Here is a 13807-nt window from a genome sequence, read left to right as displayed (position 1 = left end):
TGGGTAATTTCAATTGACCTATTTTCAAGTTTAAAAATTCTGCTGCTGCTGCTCCAATCTGCTATTTTAACTTTAGTGAATTTTTCATTCCAGTTTGTGTATCGTCCAGCTTTAAAATTTCTATTTGGTTCATTTTTATAATTTCTGTTTCTTTATAGATATTCTTTATCTGTTCTTACATTGTTCTCTTGGTTTTCTTTAGCTCTTGTGCATTGTTTCCTTTAGCTCTTTGAGTATTTTAGGAAAGTTGATTTAAAGGCTTTGTCTAGTAAATCCAGTATCTGTGCTTCCTGAGGAACTGTTTCTGTTATTGTCTTCTGTGAATGGGCTATACATTATGTCTTAGTTTCCAGGCTACTATGACAATGACCACACAATGTATTGGCTTAAAAAATGGGAATTGATTGACTAACAGTTTCAGAAGCTAGAAGGCTTGCTCCATCAAGGTTAGTAGTGTTCTGGTTGGCCATCAATTCTTGGGTTCCTTGGCTTTTTTCTATCACTTGGCAGTGCCTTCTCCTTTCTCTTCCAAGTTCACTTGACTCCCAGCTTCTGGATTCTCCCTGTGGCCTTTATAAGGCCTCCACTAAGAGCATTATGACCCATCCTGATTCAGTTGGCTACACTTTAACTAAAAATAACATCCTCAATAGGATGTATTTACAGTGGGGTCATGCCCACAAGAACAGGATTAAGATTAAGAACATGTCCATGTCCCAGGGTACATAGTTCAACCTACCACACTTTCTCTTCTCTTTGATTGCTTCATAATTTCTTATTGAAAACTGGAATTTAGGATATTATTATGTGGTAACTCTGGTAATCTGATTCTTTCCTGCTTGTTATAGGCTGTAGCTCTTTATTTAATGACTTTTCAAACCGTTTTTGTAGAGGCTGTATTCTTTGTCAGGTGTGGTACATGATAATATTGTTCCTTAGTTTGTGTTCAGCTACTGCTTTGACAAAGATCTCCTTGAATGCCAAGAGCCAAAAAGAGAGACAGAGAGAAAGAGAGACAGAAAGGAAAAGGAAAAAAATAAAAACAACAACAGTGAGGAGGAGGAAGAGGAGAAGGAGAGGAAGAAAAATCTCACCTCTCCCAGTCTTTTAATTGGCTGTAAGGCTGGAGCACTCCTTCAATACATATCAAGATCATTTACAATTCTGCCTTAGCCTTCACTTGCTGCTTGTACTGAGTCTAGAAGTCAATCAGAGGTGAAAACTTAGGGTCTTCTCAGTCCTTTTATAAGTATGCCTTGCCTTGGCCTTTTGCATAGCTTCCTAAATTCCCCTGTACACAGAGGTACTTTTAAATGCCTTAAGTTCCCAAAGAGACTCTCTACCCTGCTTTTCCTCTCAGGCTTTCAGTATTCTATTTTCCCCTTCAACCATAATAGTTTATGCTGGTTGGCTGTGGGTTGTTTATTCACTGTACAATATTTTCAAAAATGCCCACCACTTTTTCACCCTGAGTAAATTCTGATTAGGTGAAATAAAGACAAGCATTTTTTGGTCAGCCTTTAGATAGTCCCCAGGCATGTTAGACAGACAAACAGAATTCCTTGTGAATAAGGACTGCTCTGCCTCCTTCAGAACTAGGGATCAGCCTGACATCTTCAAGACTATTGTCAAGCAAGGGAATGTGTGGGTCAAGGGCAAATAAAAATGCCACAAAGCTTTCCTACTATTTTTAAATTACCTTTCTCTTGATTTAAGCTTTGCTTCATTGTTGTAAACTTTGACCGTTTTCCAGAGTTTTGACCAAGTTTGTTCTGACAGTTTCTGCTTGGTTGTAAAGTAGGGATCATAATACTCACCAGATAGTGTTGTTTTGAGAATTAGATGAAATGGGATATAAAATTTCCCAGTGCATCATAAGGGATAATGAATGATACCTATTATTATTTGAATGGGTTATTCTGATTAGTTACAAGTTTACTTTGTAGATTATTCCTTAAATCCTAGACTAAATTAGAGTTATAGGCCCATTTTAGAATTATTAAACTCCTTTGTGTCCCCAGGTTAGCCATTTTGAACCACAAAGAAAATTTTTGAGATTGGAACTCCAGTCTACCTAATCTGACCGAGGTCTAGTGACATTTTCCTTTTAGAAATTCATTTGTTTGCAGGGTTTTTGCTAGATGAGGCAAGTAAACATATACTCTCCTTTAAATCCTATTAATTTCCAACATGATCAGCAGAGAATCTGCTTTGCTTTCCTAGCCTGAAGTATTTCATTTGGCTGTGTGAGCAAAAGATCATGAATCAATTTCCAACACGATCAGCAGAGAATCTGCTTTCCTTCCTAGCCTGAAGCCTTTCATTTGGCTGTGTGAGCAGAAGATCATAAATCACTTACAATATAGATAGAAAAGAGGTGTTTTGAGCTCTAGATCCTTGCCATGTATCATTTTCCAAAACTTTTCATTTAGGAGCATATTTATGTTTTGTCATTGTCTATTTAGCTGCATTTCCAAATATCAGTTATGCCATATTCGTGTATTATTTATCACATTATTTACTTTATTTTTTTGAAAATTAAAGGAACTGAAGCTTTTATTTGAATGAATTTATTTCCAAAGGAAATTGTATATCAGGATCACAAATGACAAAAAACAACACTACTTGACCTAAATAGAATGTATTCATTAATTCCTATTGAGGTATATCCATAAACATTAACATTTTTGAAAAGAGCCGCCAATTTACCACCAGGACTGCATATACACATTTTTGGAAACACTGCTGTACTTTTTTGATAATTTAAGTTCTTGTTCTAAGGTAGCCTAATAACATAAATCAAAACTTGTTTGCCTAAGTGAGAAAAGAAAAGTTCATCTAAATCCATTGATTTTTATCTATTTAGAATCCCTAAGGGCAGGTACTTTGTCTTAATGTCCTGTGAAATGTGTAGAATCATTGTGTGTCCATAAAATGCACTCTACCAGATGGTATTTGATGGCTATGTTCATCTTTAATATGAACAGAATATTGGTTTAGAGAATATTTGTTTTCTTTTCCAAAATTTCTATTTTCCAGTGTCTGAGCACATTGCTTATTTATACAAATACTTTTGTGTCCCTACTGAGGTTTCTGCAAAATAGGTTACTCAAATTCAGATGTAGTGAGTAAGCCAGTTGAGCAGACTAGGAGCAGGTGCTTCAATTTTTAGAGATACTCTTTGTCCTACAAGCAAAAATTAAAAGAAGGAGCACCTGTATCTTTGGTAATCATGACAAAATGTTGTTTAACAGATACCAGCAAACCAATGACTACATTCCACTACTTTCTACCTATGCAAAGTGAACATCATTCACTCATTTAACCTGCAGTAATAAAATGGCCAAATGAAACTGAAGAGCTAGTCTTCCACTAGCTCTCTTCTAGACATACAGATTTCTTTGTCGTTCCTCAAATTCATCAGGCATGTTTCTACCACATGGCCTTTTTACTTGCTGTGCTTCCTGCTTGGAAAGCTCTTTCCAAGATAACCATATGACTTGCTCATTCACCTTTTTCAAGTATTTGGCAAAATTTCACATTTTCAGTAATGCTTTTGTGACTACCCATTTATAAGTGCAAGCCCTCACCCTTCTCACCCTATACAACTTCTTGAATTATTTTGTATTTCAATAACCCTTATATGCATTTGAAAACTAGAAATTTTAATTATCTGTTTATATTCCGTATACTCCTACTACAATTTAAGCTTCACAAAGTCAGGGATTATTGTTGGGCTGAAGCACATTTCTTAACATAGTGTAGATTATTAATAAAGACTTGATGACCTAATGGATGAAGAGTGTGGATGTTATTATACTCATTTTATAGTTAGGTATCTTGCCTGAGAGGAGATGATAGAGGAGGGCTGGAAGCCAGGTAGCTGGTTCCAGAGACTACTTTGAAAACTGCATGATAAGTCCACAGAGAATGATTGTAACATACAAGACCTTGAAGAACAGGTCTTGGATTTGACTTCCTTTACAAAAGTAAAGACTTAGGAAATGTTTTGCACTAAGTAGGTGTAATTCCTATCTATTATATTATGGAACGTATTAAATGATACTACACTCTTCTTTTTCAAGATGAAACAGTTACTGTTGTTTCTAGATTTTAAAAAAGATGCATATTTCAATTAAGTAAATAGTAGAGATCTCTAATTGGAATGTGACAGAAATTGTAATATAATTGAAGTCTTTTGCCTGTAACATTTACTTAGAAGGTTATTGTGAGGCTTAAGTGAAATAAAACATGCAAAGATATAATATAGTGCCTGACACATAGTAGAAAGGCTTTAAGTTTTAACTTAAACAAAGATTTGTCAGTTAGGTATTATTTTAAACATATACCCATTACTTAGAAGAGGTTGGGTAGACTCATACACCAAAAAAAAATTTTTCAAAAATATTTTTAGAAATATATTTTGAAGCACATACACACGGAGGATCAAATCTCAGTATTCCAATAATCATTGCTTCTGTTGATATTTCCAATTTCTCTTACACACATTATTTCTTCTCTTTGTACATTTGCAAATAGAGATATATAGTCTTTATATAATAGCTAACACATGTGAAGGATAGCTTTCAGAACTCTGCAGCACAGATCACCATTCTCTCTTGCTCTTTTGACTGAGAAATTATGAATCCTCTCTAATTACTACCCAATTTGCAGCAGACACTGAAACAACAAAGGATTTCCCAGGAGGATAAAATAAGGAAAACAATCAAATAAGGATTTACCTCTAAATCCTGGGGCTTTGAAGTTTCCAATATGGGCACAACCTTATCTAAGAACAAAATAGGCAAATTATTGACACACAATCCTTAAAAGCCTGGGATATTTAAATGGTCAAAGAAAACTGAAGAAATATTTCAAAGTCCTTCAGGGATAGGAAGTAATTAATTTGGCTAAAAATGTTGAGAATCCTTTCTGAATTCCTCATTATTTCATTTACCTAACAAATGAGATAGTAAACAAAATGATACAACATTCACAATGGTCTCATCAAAACAAAATTATTTCTGGGCTCTAAGAATGTTAAATATTAGAATACACCTGATACACTGAAAGACAGGTGTAACATTTACTAGGATTTATAATTATTTACAAAAAGCTGTCTTGCTTCAAAATATACTTCCTCTGGTTTTTATGAAAACACAAGAGCAGAACTTGTCTCTCAAGAAAAAAAAGTAAATAACAACAGAAAACAACAACTACATATCAATAAACAAACAAAAAGAACCTGATAATATCTATAAGACTATGGCAGGGAAGGATGACTCACTAAAAGAGAAAAATAACAGAAAAACTTTAATGTGTGCTTTTTTTAGTGATAAAATATAATGTCCAGATATAGCGTAATTCTGTTTCTTCAATATTGATGTTAACTCTCATTGATTGATGTTCTGTTTTAATTCTTTGCTAATACTTGTCTAGCAAAGAACATAAAAGAAGGGGAAAACATCACCTTCACTACAAAATTCCATTCAGTGTATTTCTTGAATTCTTTTGTTTCTTGCTTTCTGTTCATTGACTTGATTATAATGAACATAATAAAAGTTGCCTTTTTCAGTATTAGATTTAAATGGAGCGTTTCAAAATGTTTAAATGATTTTACCTAAGTTAATTACTTCACAGTATTTGTAAATTTTATCTTATTTTATTTTATCATTATCATTTTTAAGTACATAAGAATACAACGGCCTTTGCCCCAAAGAAATAAAATCCTGTCCTGGAAAAAATGGTTCCTCTGTCTTCTTAAGAAAAAATAGGTTGCACTGGGAATGCAAGGGAGGAAGCAGGGCCGCAAATAAGATGGCTGTTACTGTAATACATGAGGAAAATGGCAGTAGAGTTCAGACACAGTCAGGTACTGCAAATATTTTAAAGATACATCCAATGGAATTTTCTGATGAGTTACATTGGGGAGTAAGAGAGAGCAGTCAAGGATCAAAATAACTGGCCTGAGCAAGTAACAAAACAGAGTTATTGCTGTATACTGAGATGATGAACATAGTGAAAGTAGCAGATTGTTGGTGTTTGAGGGGAAGGATGGATGGGGAGTCAGGGTGGGAGAGAGAACAAGATTTGGGGTTTTTGACATTTTAAATTTGGGATTCTTATTTTTGTGTAATTAGAGATTCAATTAGGCAATTGGATATAAGTCTGAAATTCAGGGGAAAGAGCTAGCCTAGAAAGCCATGCATGAGAATATTTAACATACAGACACTATTTAAAGCTATATAATTGGTGAGTGAGTAAGGGAGTGAGATCCAAGAACAAACTTTGAGAACAATCCAACGTAAAAATATCTTATGGATGAAGTAAAACCAGCAAAAGAAAATGAGAAGTAGCCAATAAGGTAGAATTAAAAGTAGGAGAATATGATGTCATTGAAGCCAAGCAAAAGAAGTATTCTATAAAGAAGGGAGTTTCGTGAGGCAAAGATGAAATAATCTAGCAAAACTTCTCCCACAGAACCTGGCATGTAATAAATATTGTCTGTTATTGTTCAGTTGTTCCTAGACATTGGGGTTCATGTAGTCCAGAAGAGACCTTTGGCCATCAATCCGCTGTGATGACTGATAGAGATGTTCTGTGACCAGGGCTATGGAATCCAGGTCAAAATCATTTGATCTACCAATAGGAACAGTTCCTCTCTGCATTTCTGGACATGGAATTTCACACTTAGGCTCTTATGGTTGGGACAGTTAATGCCCAGTCACTGCAAGGACCCCACACAGCTATCCCTTTCTGAAGTCCTCTCGATTTTGTGGCAGTACCTGTCAGTTACAGAGGCAGGTGTCTGCCAAAACAGTAACCTAGTAACATAGAAATAAAACTCTTCTAGCCCACTTTCAGGCATTTCCCTTCTCCTTAAGGTCATGTTTAGGCAGATCCCTCTCACTTCTCTGATATAACATCCACATTTCTTTCCTCACCCATGTCTTCTGTAATGGGACTTAATGGCTCATTGGAAAAGAAGTCAGACCCCAGACTCTAGTACTACAAAGCAGGGTGTATGTTTATATTTGGGGCAAGAGAAATCCACAACTCAAAGTCAGAGGCTGAAGGATTTTTCTTCTCTGACTTAGATGAGGGAGGGAAGAAGAAAAAATGGTTAACATTTATTAAAACTGACAATGCCTTGGGTATTAACCTAGTGTGCCTTAATATAGATTATTTCATTTAAATACATCTACTAACTTTTGTATTTTTATAGTCCTCATTTTACAAACTAAGAAATTGAAATAGAGTTGCACAAATAGGGGACCTGGTTTTGAATTCAGACTCCCTGGCTCCAGATTCAGGATTCTTGACCATAAAACTTATCAGATTTGAATTATTATCTTGATAAGTTATGAGCAGAAATATTTTTAAAATGATATATTAAATAATCCCTCAATAGTAGCTTGTAATAGTAAATATTTACATAAAGTTTTACACATTTGTTTAAATTGTAGCGATAGACTCATAAAATTAAATGAATCAACCCTGGGAACATCATTATTGTATTTCTGCACCAGGTTAGATTATGTGTACATTCATGAGATACTATTGTTATTCATTATTACAACCTCCAGATGATATAGAATAGCAGAAAAACTGAGATCAGACATTAATTTCTTTATTTTACACCTTGCCATTAGGCCATGCTTTAATTATTACTCTTAAGAATATCGTGGCTATTCTGTGCTATTCATTTCAAGCTTCTGTAAGACTCTGTACTGAATAGGAGCCATATCAATTACTTGATAATTGAATTATGTTTTCTCTCTGAAGGCAGCTGATCGAGAGGGAGACCCAATAACATATGCTATTGAGAATGGAGATCCTCAGCGAGTTTTTAATCTTTCAGAAACGTAAGTTAAAAAATGATTTTTAAAGTGATTTTTTTTCTTTTTTTAATGTTAAACAATGTACTAGTAGCAAGAGAACAGACTCCTAATCAGAGGTTTACAGCTGTTTGTATTTTTGTGGTTGTTATTATTATTTTAATTTACTATGAATCTTAATGAGACCTGGGAGGATAATTCTAACCCAGAAATCTTACCCAGGAGACTATTTATTTATTTTAAATATTTTTACTAGGTAAGACCCACTAAGGTGAAAACATTTCATTTGCACGCATAAGCTGGGATTAATTAGATCCTTTAAAGTTGTCAGCTATTCATAATAACAAGGACATTTCTACAAAGAGTATCTTGGCACTATATAGTTCATTCAAAAGAAATTTTGTAAGGCAAGGTGTATTGCAAACACATTTAAGGTGCCACCAAAACCTAGCCTTAAATTTCTGATTAGGTACATTTTAAAATACCTAAAAGGACTGCATGTCTATGCTACATCTCTTGAGTTCTTGGTAAGTGTCATTCTATTTATCTCTCTTAATGTATCATAGACAATTCTAATAACAACTGTTGAGAAAACTGGGACCAGGCATGAGGTGAAGGTATTGTGGCTTCTGAGAGACCATTTGCTTCCCCTCGGCCACAGCAAAGCAGCTGTTCTGCAGCCACATTTGGCTGCTTGCTATGGAGCTGGAGCTGTACTTGTTGCCTCTCTCCTATTTTCTGTGTGGTTGTGAGTGTTTTACTTCCTGAAAAAAATGGAAACCTCAACTTGGCCCATTATTACAAAGTGGAAAAGTGGACAAATGAGCTAGTTCGCTGCTTAAATCTCACAGAATGCCAAATCAACAGAACCACCTGTGGCCACTTGGTCCTGTAATGAATACATGCAATTTCATACTGAATAGGGTTTGACAAGCGTGATCTAGTAAGGCTTGGAAAATCACAGGCAAGGATAGTATTTCCCAGACTTTTAAATTTCACAGATGATTAAAAGTCTATTTAATGTAAAAACTTAACTATTTTGAATGGTCCCCCATGGTTGGGGTGGGGGGGGGGGACCATAAATTAGCTACCACATACAACCACCATTAAAAAAAGTGGTTCTGGCATAAGGATAGACATACAGATGAATGGAATAGAATTAAGAGTCCAGAAACAAACCTTAACAGTTATGGCCAATTGATTTCCAACAAAGGGGCCGAAACAATTCTGTGAGGAAAGAGATTTTTCAACAAATGGTTCTGTGACACTTGGCTATCCACATGCAAAAGAGTGAAGTTGGATCCCTTCCTCACACTAGAGAAGAAAACATGACAGTATATTCTCATGATTTGTATTAGGCAATAGTTTCTTAGATATGACATTAAAAACTAAAGGATTAAAAGAGAAGATTGATAAGGTGAATTTCATCAACATTTTTTTAAATATGCTTCAAAGGACACTATTGAGACAGTGAAAGACAACTCACAGACTGAGGGAAAATATTTTCCAATAATGTATATGATAAGGGATGTGTATCTGGAATATATAAAGAATTATTACAACTCAGTAATTAAATGACAAATAACCTCATTAAAAATAAGCAAAATATTTGAGTAAATATTTCTTCAAAGATATTCCAAATGGCCGATAAGTAAGTACACGGAAATATGCACAAGATTGTCAGTCATTAGGTAAATGCAAATTTAAACCACAATAAGATACCACTTCACATCTGCTTAGAATAGCTGTTATCGAAAGGACAGATATTGATAGGTTCTGGTGGATTTGTAAAATGGTACCGCCAATTTAGAAAATATTTAGGCAGTTCCTCCAAATGTTAAACATAGGAGTACCATATATCCCAGCAATTCTACTTCTAGGCTTCTACCCAAGAGAAATGAAAACATATGTCCTCAAAAACTTGCACACAAATGTTCATAGCAGCATTACTTGCAATTGCAAAAAAGTGGAAATAAACCAAATGTTCATCAACTGATGAATGGATAAATAAAATGTGGTATATCCACACAGTAGAATATTATTCAGCAGTAAAAGTGGACGAAGTGCTGAGACATGCTACATCATGGGTGAACCTTGAAAACATTATGCTAGGTAAAGTTAGTCACAAAAGACTATGTTGCATGATTCCATTTCTATGAAATGTTCAGTATAGGCAGATCTATATAGACAAAGTAGACTCAAGGTTACCTGGGGCTGAGAGGTGGGGGAGAGAGGGGAGTAACCATTAATGGGTACAGTGATAAACATGTTCAAAAATTTATTGTGGTGATGGTTGCATTACTCTGTGAATATAGTAAACACCATTGAATTATGGTCTTTAAATGGGTGAATTTTATGGTATATGAATAACATAACAGCAGAACTGTTTTAAAAAAGAAGAGAACACTGAAATTTTCACCTACCCTAGAAGCAGGAAGTGCATTTTCCACTCTCTCTTAAGGCTTCCCATTCCTGCTGTTAACTATTTTTCCCTGATGTTGAAGGATTTTGGTAATAATCATCATTATAATACCACTACTTTTCCTTCTTCCATGGAGATGAAAAATATGCCCAAAAGTTTCTGTTAATTCTTTAAAAAATATTTGCTAATGATGAATAATAATTTCAATGTTACTATGAAATTATAAATGTGGAATTGCTATATATATGTTAGTGAATTGTATTAATCATATAGCCAAGAAAGGAACTCACTCTTTCAAGAAAAGACCTTTCTTCTTTAAAAATCATATCCATTGGTTAGGAAAATCATTGAATGGTCAAATCTGTATGGTTCTGAAGTATCATGCATTATTTCAATGATTTTCCTTGGTATCTCTGTAGACAGTGGCATATGACTCAGAAAATATTTATTCAGCAAACATGCACATTTAAGTAAATATTTAAGTAAACTGTAAATAAACCTTCCCTGTAAGTGTGAGGGCCAAATATTTTTTATTCAATTTTATTGAGATATATTCACATATCATACAATCATCCAAAGTGTACAATCATTTGTTCACATAACCATCATATAGTTCATTCATCACCCCGATCTATTTTTTGAACGTTTTCCTTGTACCAGAAAAAGTGAAAATAAGAATAAAAAAAAATAAAAGTAACAAAAGAACACCCAAATTGCAACCCCCATCCTTATTGTTCCTTTAGTTTTTTTGTCCCCATTTTTCTACTCACCCATCCATACACTGGATAAAGGGAAGTGTGATCCATAAGGCATTCACAATCACATTGTCACCCCTTGGAAGCTACATTGTTATACATACATCTTCAAGAATCAAGGCTACTGGGTTGCAGTTTGATAGTGTGCTGGTTTGAATGCACTATGTCCCCCAGAAAAAAGCCATATTCTTCGATGCAGTCCTGTGGGGCAGACATATTAGTGGGAATTAAGTTGGAATGTTTGGATTAGGTTGTTTGCATGGAAATGTATCCCACCCAACTGTGGCTGATGACTCTGATTGGATAATTTCCATGGAGGTGTTGACCCACCCATTCAGGATGGATCTAAATTAAATCACTGGAGCCATATAAATGAGCTGACAAACAGAAGGAACACAGTGCAGCTGAGAGTGACATTTTAAAGAGGAGCTACAGCCAAGAGGGACACTTAGAAGAAAGCACAGGAGCTGCAGATGAGAGACAGTTTGAAGACTGCCATTGAAAGCAGACTCTTACTCTGGAGAAGCTAAGAGAGGACAAATACCCCAAGTGCAACTAAGAGTGACATTTTTGATGAACTGCAGCCTAGAGAGGAACATCCTGGAAGAAAGCCATTTTGAAACCAGAACTTTGGAGCAGACACCAGCCACATGCCTTCCCAGCTAACACAGGTTTTCTGGACACCATTGGCCATCCTCCAGTGAAGGTACCCAATTGCTGATGTGTTATCTTGGACACTTTATGGCCTTAAGACTGTAACTGTGTAACCAAATAAACCCCCTTTTATAAAAGCCAATCCATCTCTGGTGTTTTGCATTCTGGCATTATTAGCAAACTAGAACAGATTTTGGTACCAGGAGTGGGGAGCTTGTGCTGCTGAGTTTGCAAATACCAAACATGTTGGAATGGCTTTTTAAATGGATAAGGGGAAGATTCTGGAAGAATTGTGAGGAGCTTGACAGAAAAGGCCTAAACTGCCTTCAAAAGACTGTTTGTGGAAATATGGACTCTAAGGATACTTCTGACGAGGCCTTGAACAGAAGTGATGAATGTGTTGTTGCGAACTGGAAGGAAGGTGATCCTTGTTTTAAAGTGGCAGAGAATTTGGCAAAATTGAGTCCTGGTGTCAGATGGAAGGAAGAATTTGAAAGCGACAACATGGAATACTTAGCTGAGGAGGTCTCCAGACTATGGGTAGAGGATGTAGCCTGGCTTCTCCTTGCAGTTTATAGTAAAATGCGAGCGGAGAGAGATAAACTTAGAACTGATCTTTTGGGTTCAAAGAAACCAGAAGCTGATGGCTTAGAAAATTGTGGGCTTCCTGGGGGTGGAATCCCAGAAGCTACAGCCCAACGTGAGGATGTAACCAAACATGGAACCCAGCCACCATTTCAGTACAAGCCAAGATTGGAAAAGGAGTTAAGCAGAAAGGATTTGTGAAAAGTCCTATTGTCTGACAGCTTTGACCCCTGTGTGCTTTATGTGAAGCCAACAGAATTTTTGCGAGATCTTTATAAACAGAGCTGTTGCCGGTCTGGACTGGAGGAGACAGACAAGGAACAAATTGAAGGAAAAATTTCTTCAAAGACAGAGCCATGGAGGTTGAGGTCTGGAGTCAAGAGGCCTTGGGCTGGGAGAGCAGAGTGGCCCACACACATGGAAGGATGAGTTTGCCCCGGAGGCCAAGGGTGAGCATTCCAATTTGATGCTCTGGAAGAGTTTTCCCACCCTAGGTCCCAAATAGGGTGGAGCACATTCCCAGGGAATTTGGGAGATCCTGGCTGCTACCTCACTGTTCTGAAGGGGTTGAGCATGTGCCCCGGAGACAGAAGGGAATCCGGGTGCTGCCCTGATGTTTGAGGAGGGTGGGGCCAGGAAGGTGGTCTCCCCAGTGTGTGGATATGTTGGAGAACTCACCCAAGTGTTTGGAGAGGAAGTGGCTGCCACAAAGGCCCTTAGGAAGGGTTAGACTCCCACTCTCTCAAGCTCCAAGGATGTAACACTGTTCTGTTAATGACTCTCAGACTTTGAAATCTAATGGAGTTTGTCCTGCAGGTTTTAGGAACTGTTTTAGTCCCTTAAACCTTGGTTTCCTTACTGTTTCTCCTTAAGGCAATGGGAATGTTTATCCTATGAATGTCCCTCTTTTGTATATTGGAAGCACATAACTTGTTCTAAGTTCACAGATCCACAGCTAAAGGGGAATTTTGCTTTTGGACAGACCACACCTGTAACTGATTTAATGGGATCTTGTACTTGACTGTTGTTACTGAGATGATTTAAGTTTTTGTGATATTGTGACGGGAAGAATGTATTTTGTATTTGGAAAGAATATGTCTTCCTGGGGTCCAGGGGGTGGAATGTGCTGGTTTGAATGTATTATGTCCCCCAGAAAAAGCCATATTCTTCAATGCAGTCTTGTGGGGCAGACATATTAGTGGGGATTAAGTTGGAACGTTTGGATTAGGTTGTTTGCATGGAAATGTGCCCCACCCAACTGTGGCTGATGACTCTGATTGGATAATTTCCATGGAGGTGTTGACCCACCCATTCAGGATGGATCTAAATTAAATCACTGGAGCCATATAAATGAGCTGACAAACAGAAGGAACACAGTGCAGCTGAGAGTGACATTTTGAAGAAGAGCTACAGCCAAGAGGGACACTTTGAAGAAAGCACAGGAGCTGCAGATGAGAGACAGTTTGAAGTCAGCCATTGAAAGCAGACTCTTGCTCCAGAGAAGCTAAGAGAAGACAAATACCCCAAGTGTAACTAAAAGTGACATTTTTGAT

General features: G+C 36.5%; 1 protein-coding gene across 7 annotated transcripts in view; it reads left to right on the top strand.

Moving 5' to 3' along the window:
* Positions 1 to 13807, top strand: part of PCDH15 (protocadherin related 15) — a 1822477-nt gene that overhangs the window by 1500294 nt on the left and 308376 nt on the right. For all 7 annotated transcript variants that reach the window (XM_037804906.1, XM_037804907.1, XM_037804908.1 and 4 more), the window contains one exon: positions 7786 to 7865. In XM_037804906.1, the coding sequence (XP_037660834.1) occupies positions 7786 to 7865 (80 nt within the window). The remainder of the gene's footprint in view (positions 1 to 7785; positions 7866 to 13807) is intronic.

This window comes from Choloepus didactylus, chromosome 15, assembly GCF_015220235.1.
Source record: "Choloepus didactylus isolate mChoDid1 chromosome 15, mChoDid1.pri, whole genome shotgun sequence".
NCBI lineage: Eukaryota > Metazoa > Chordata > Mammalia > Pilosa > Megalonychidae > Choloepus > Choloepus didactylus.
This window is presented reverse-complemented; position numbering and strand designations above follow the sequence as displayed.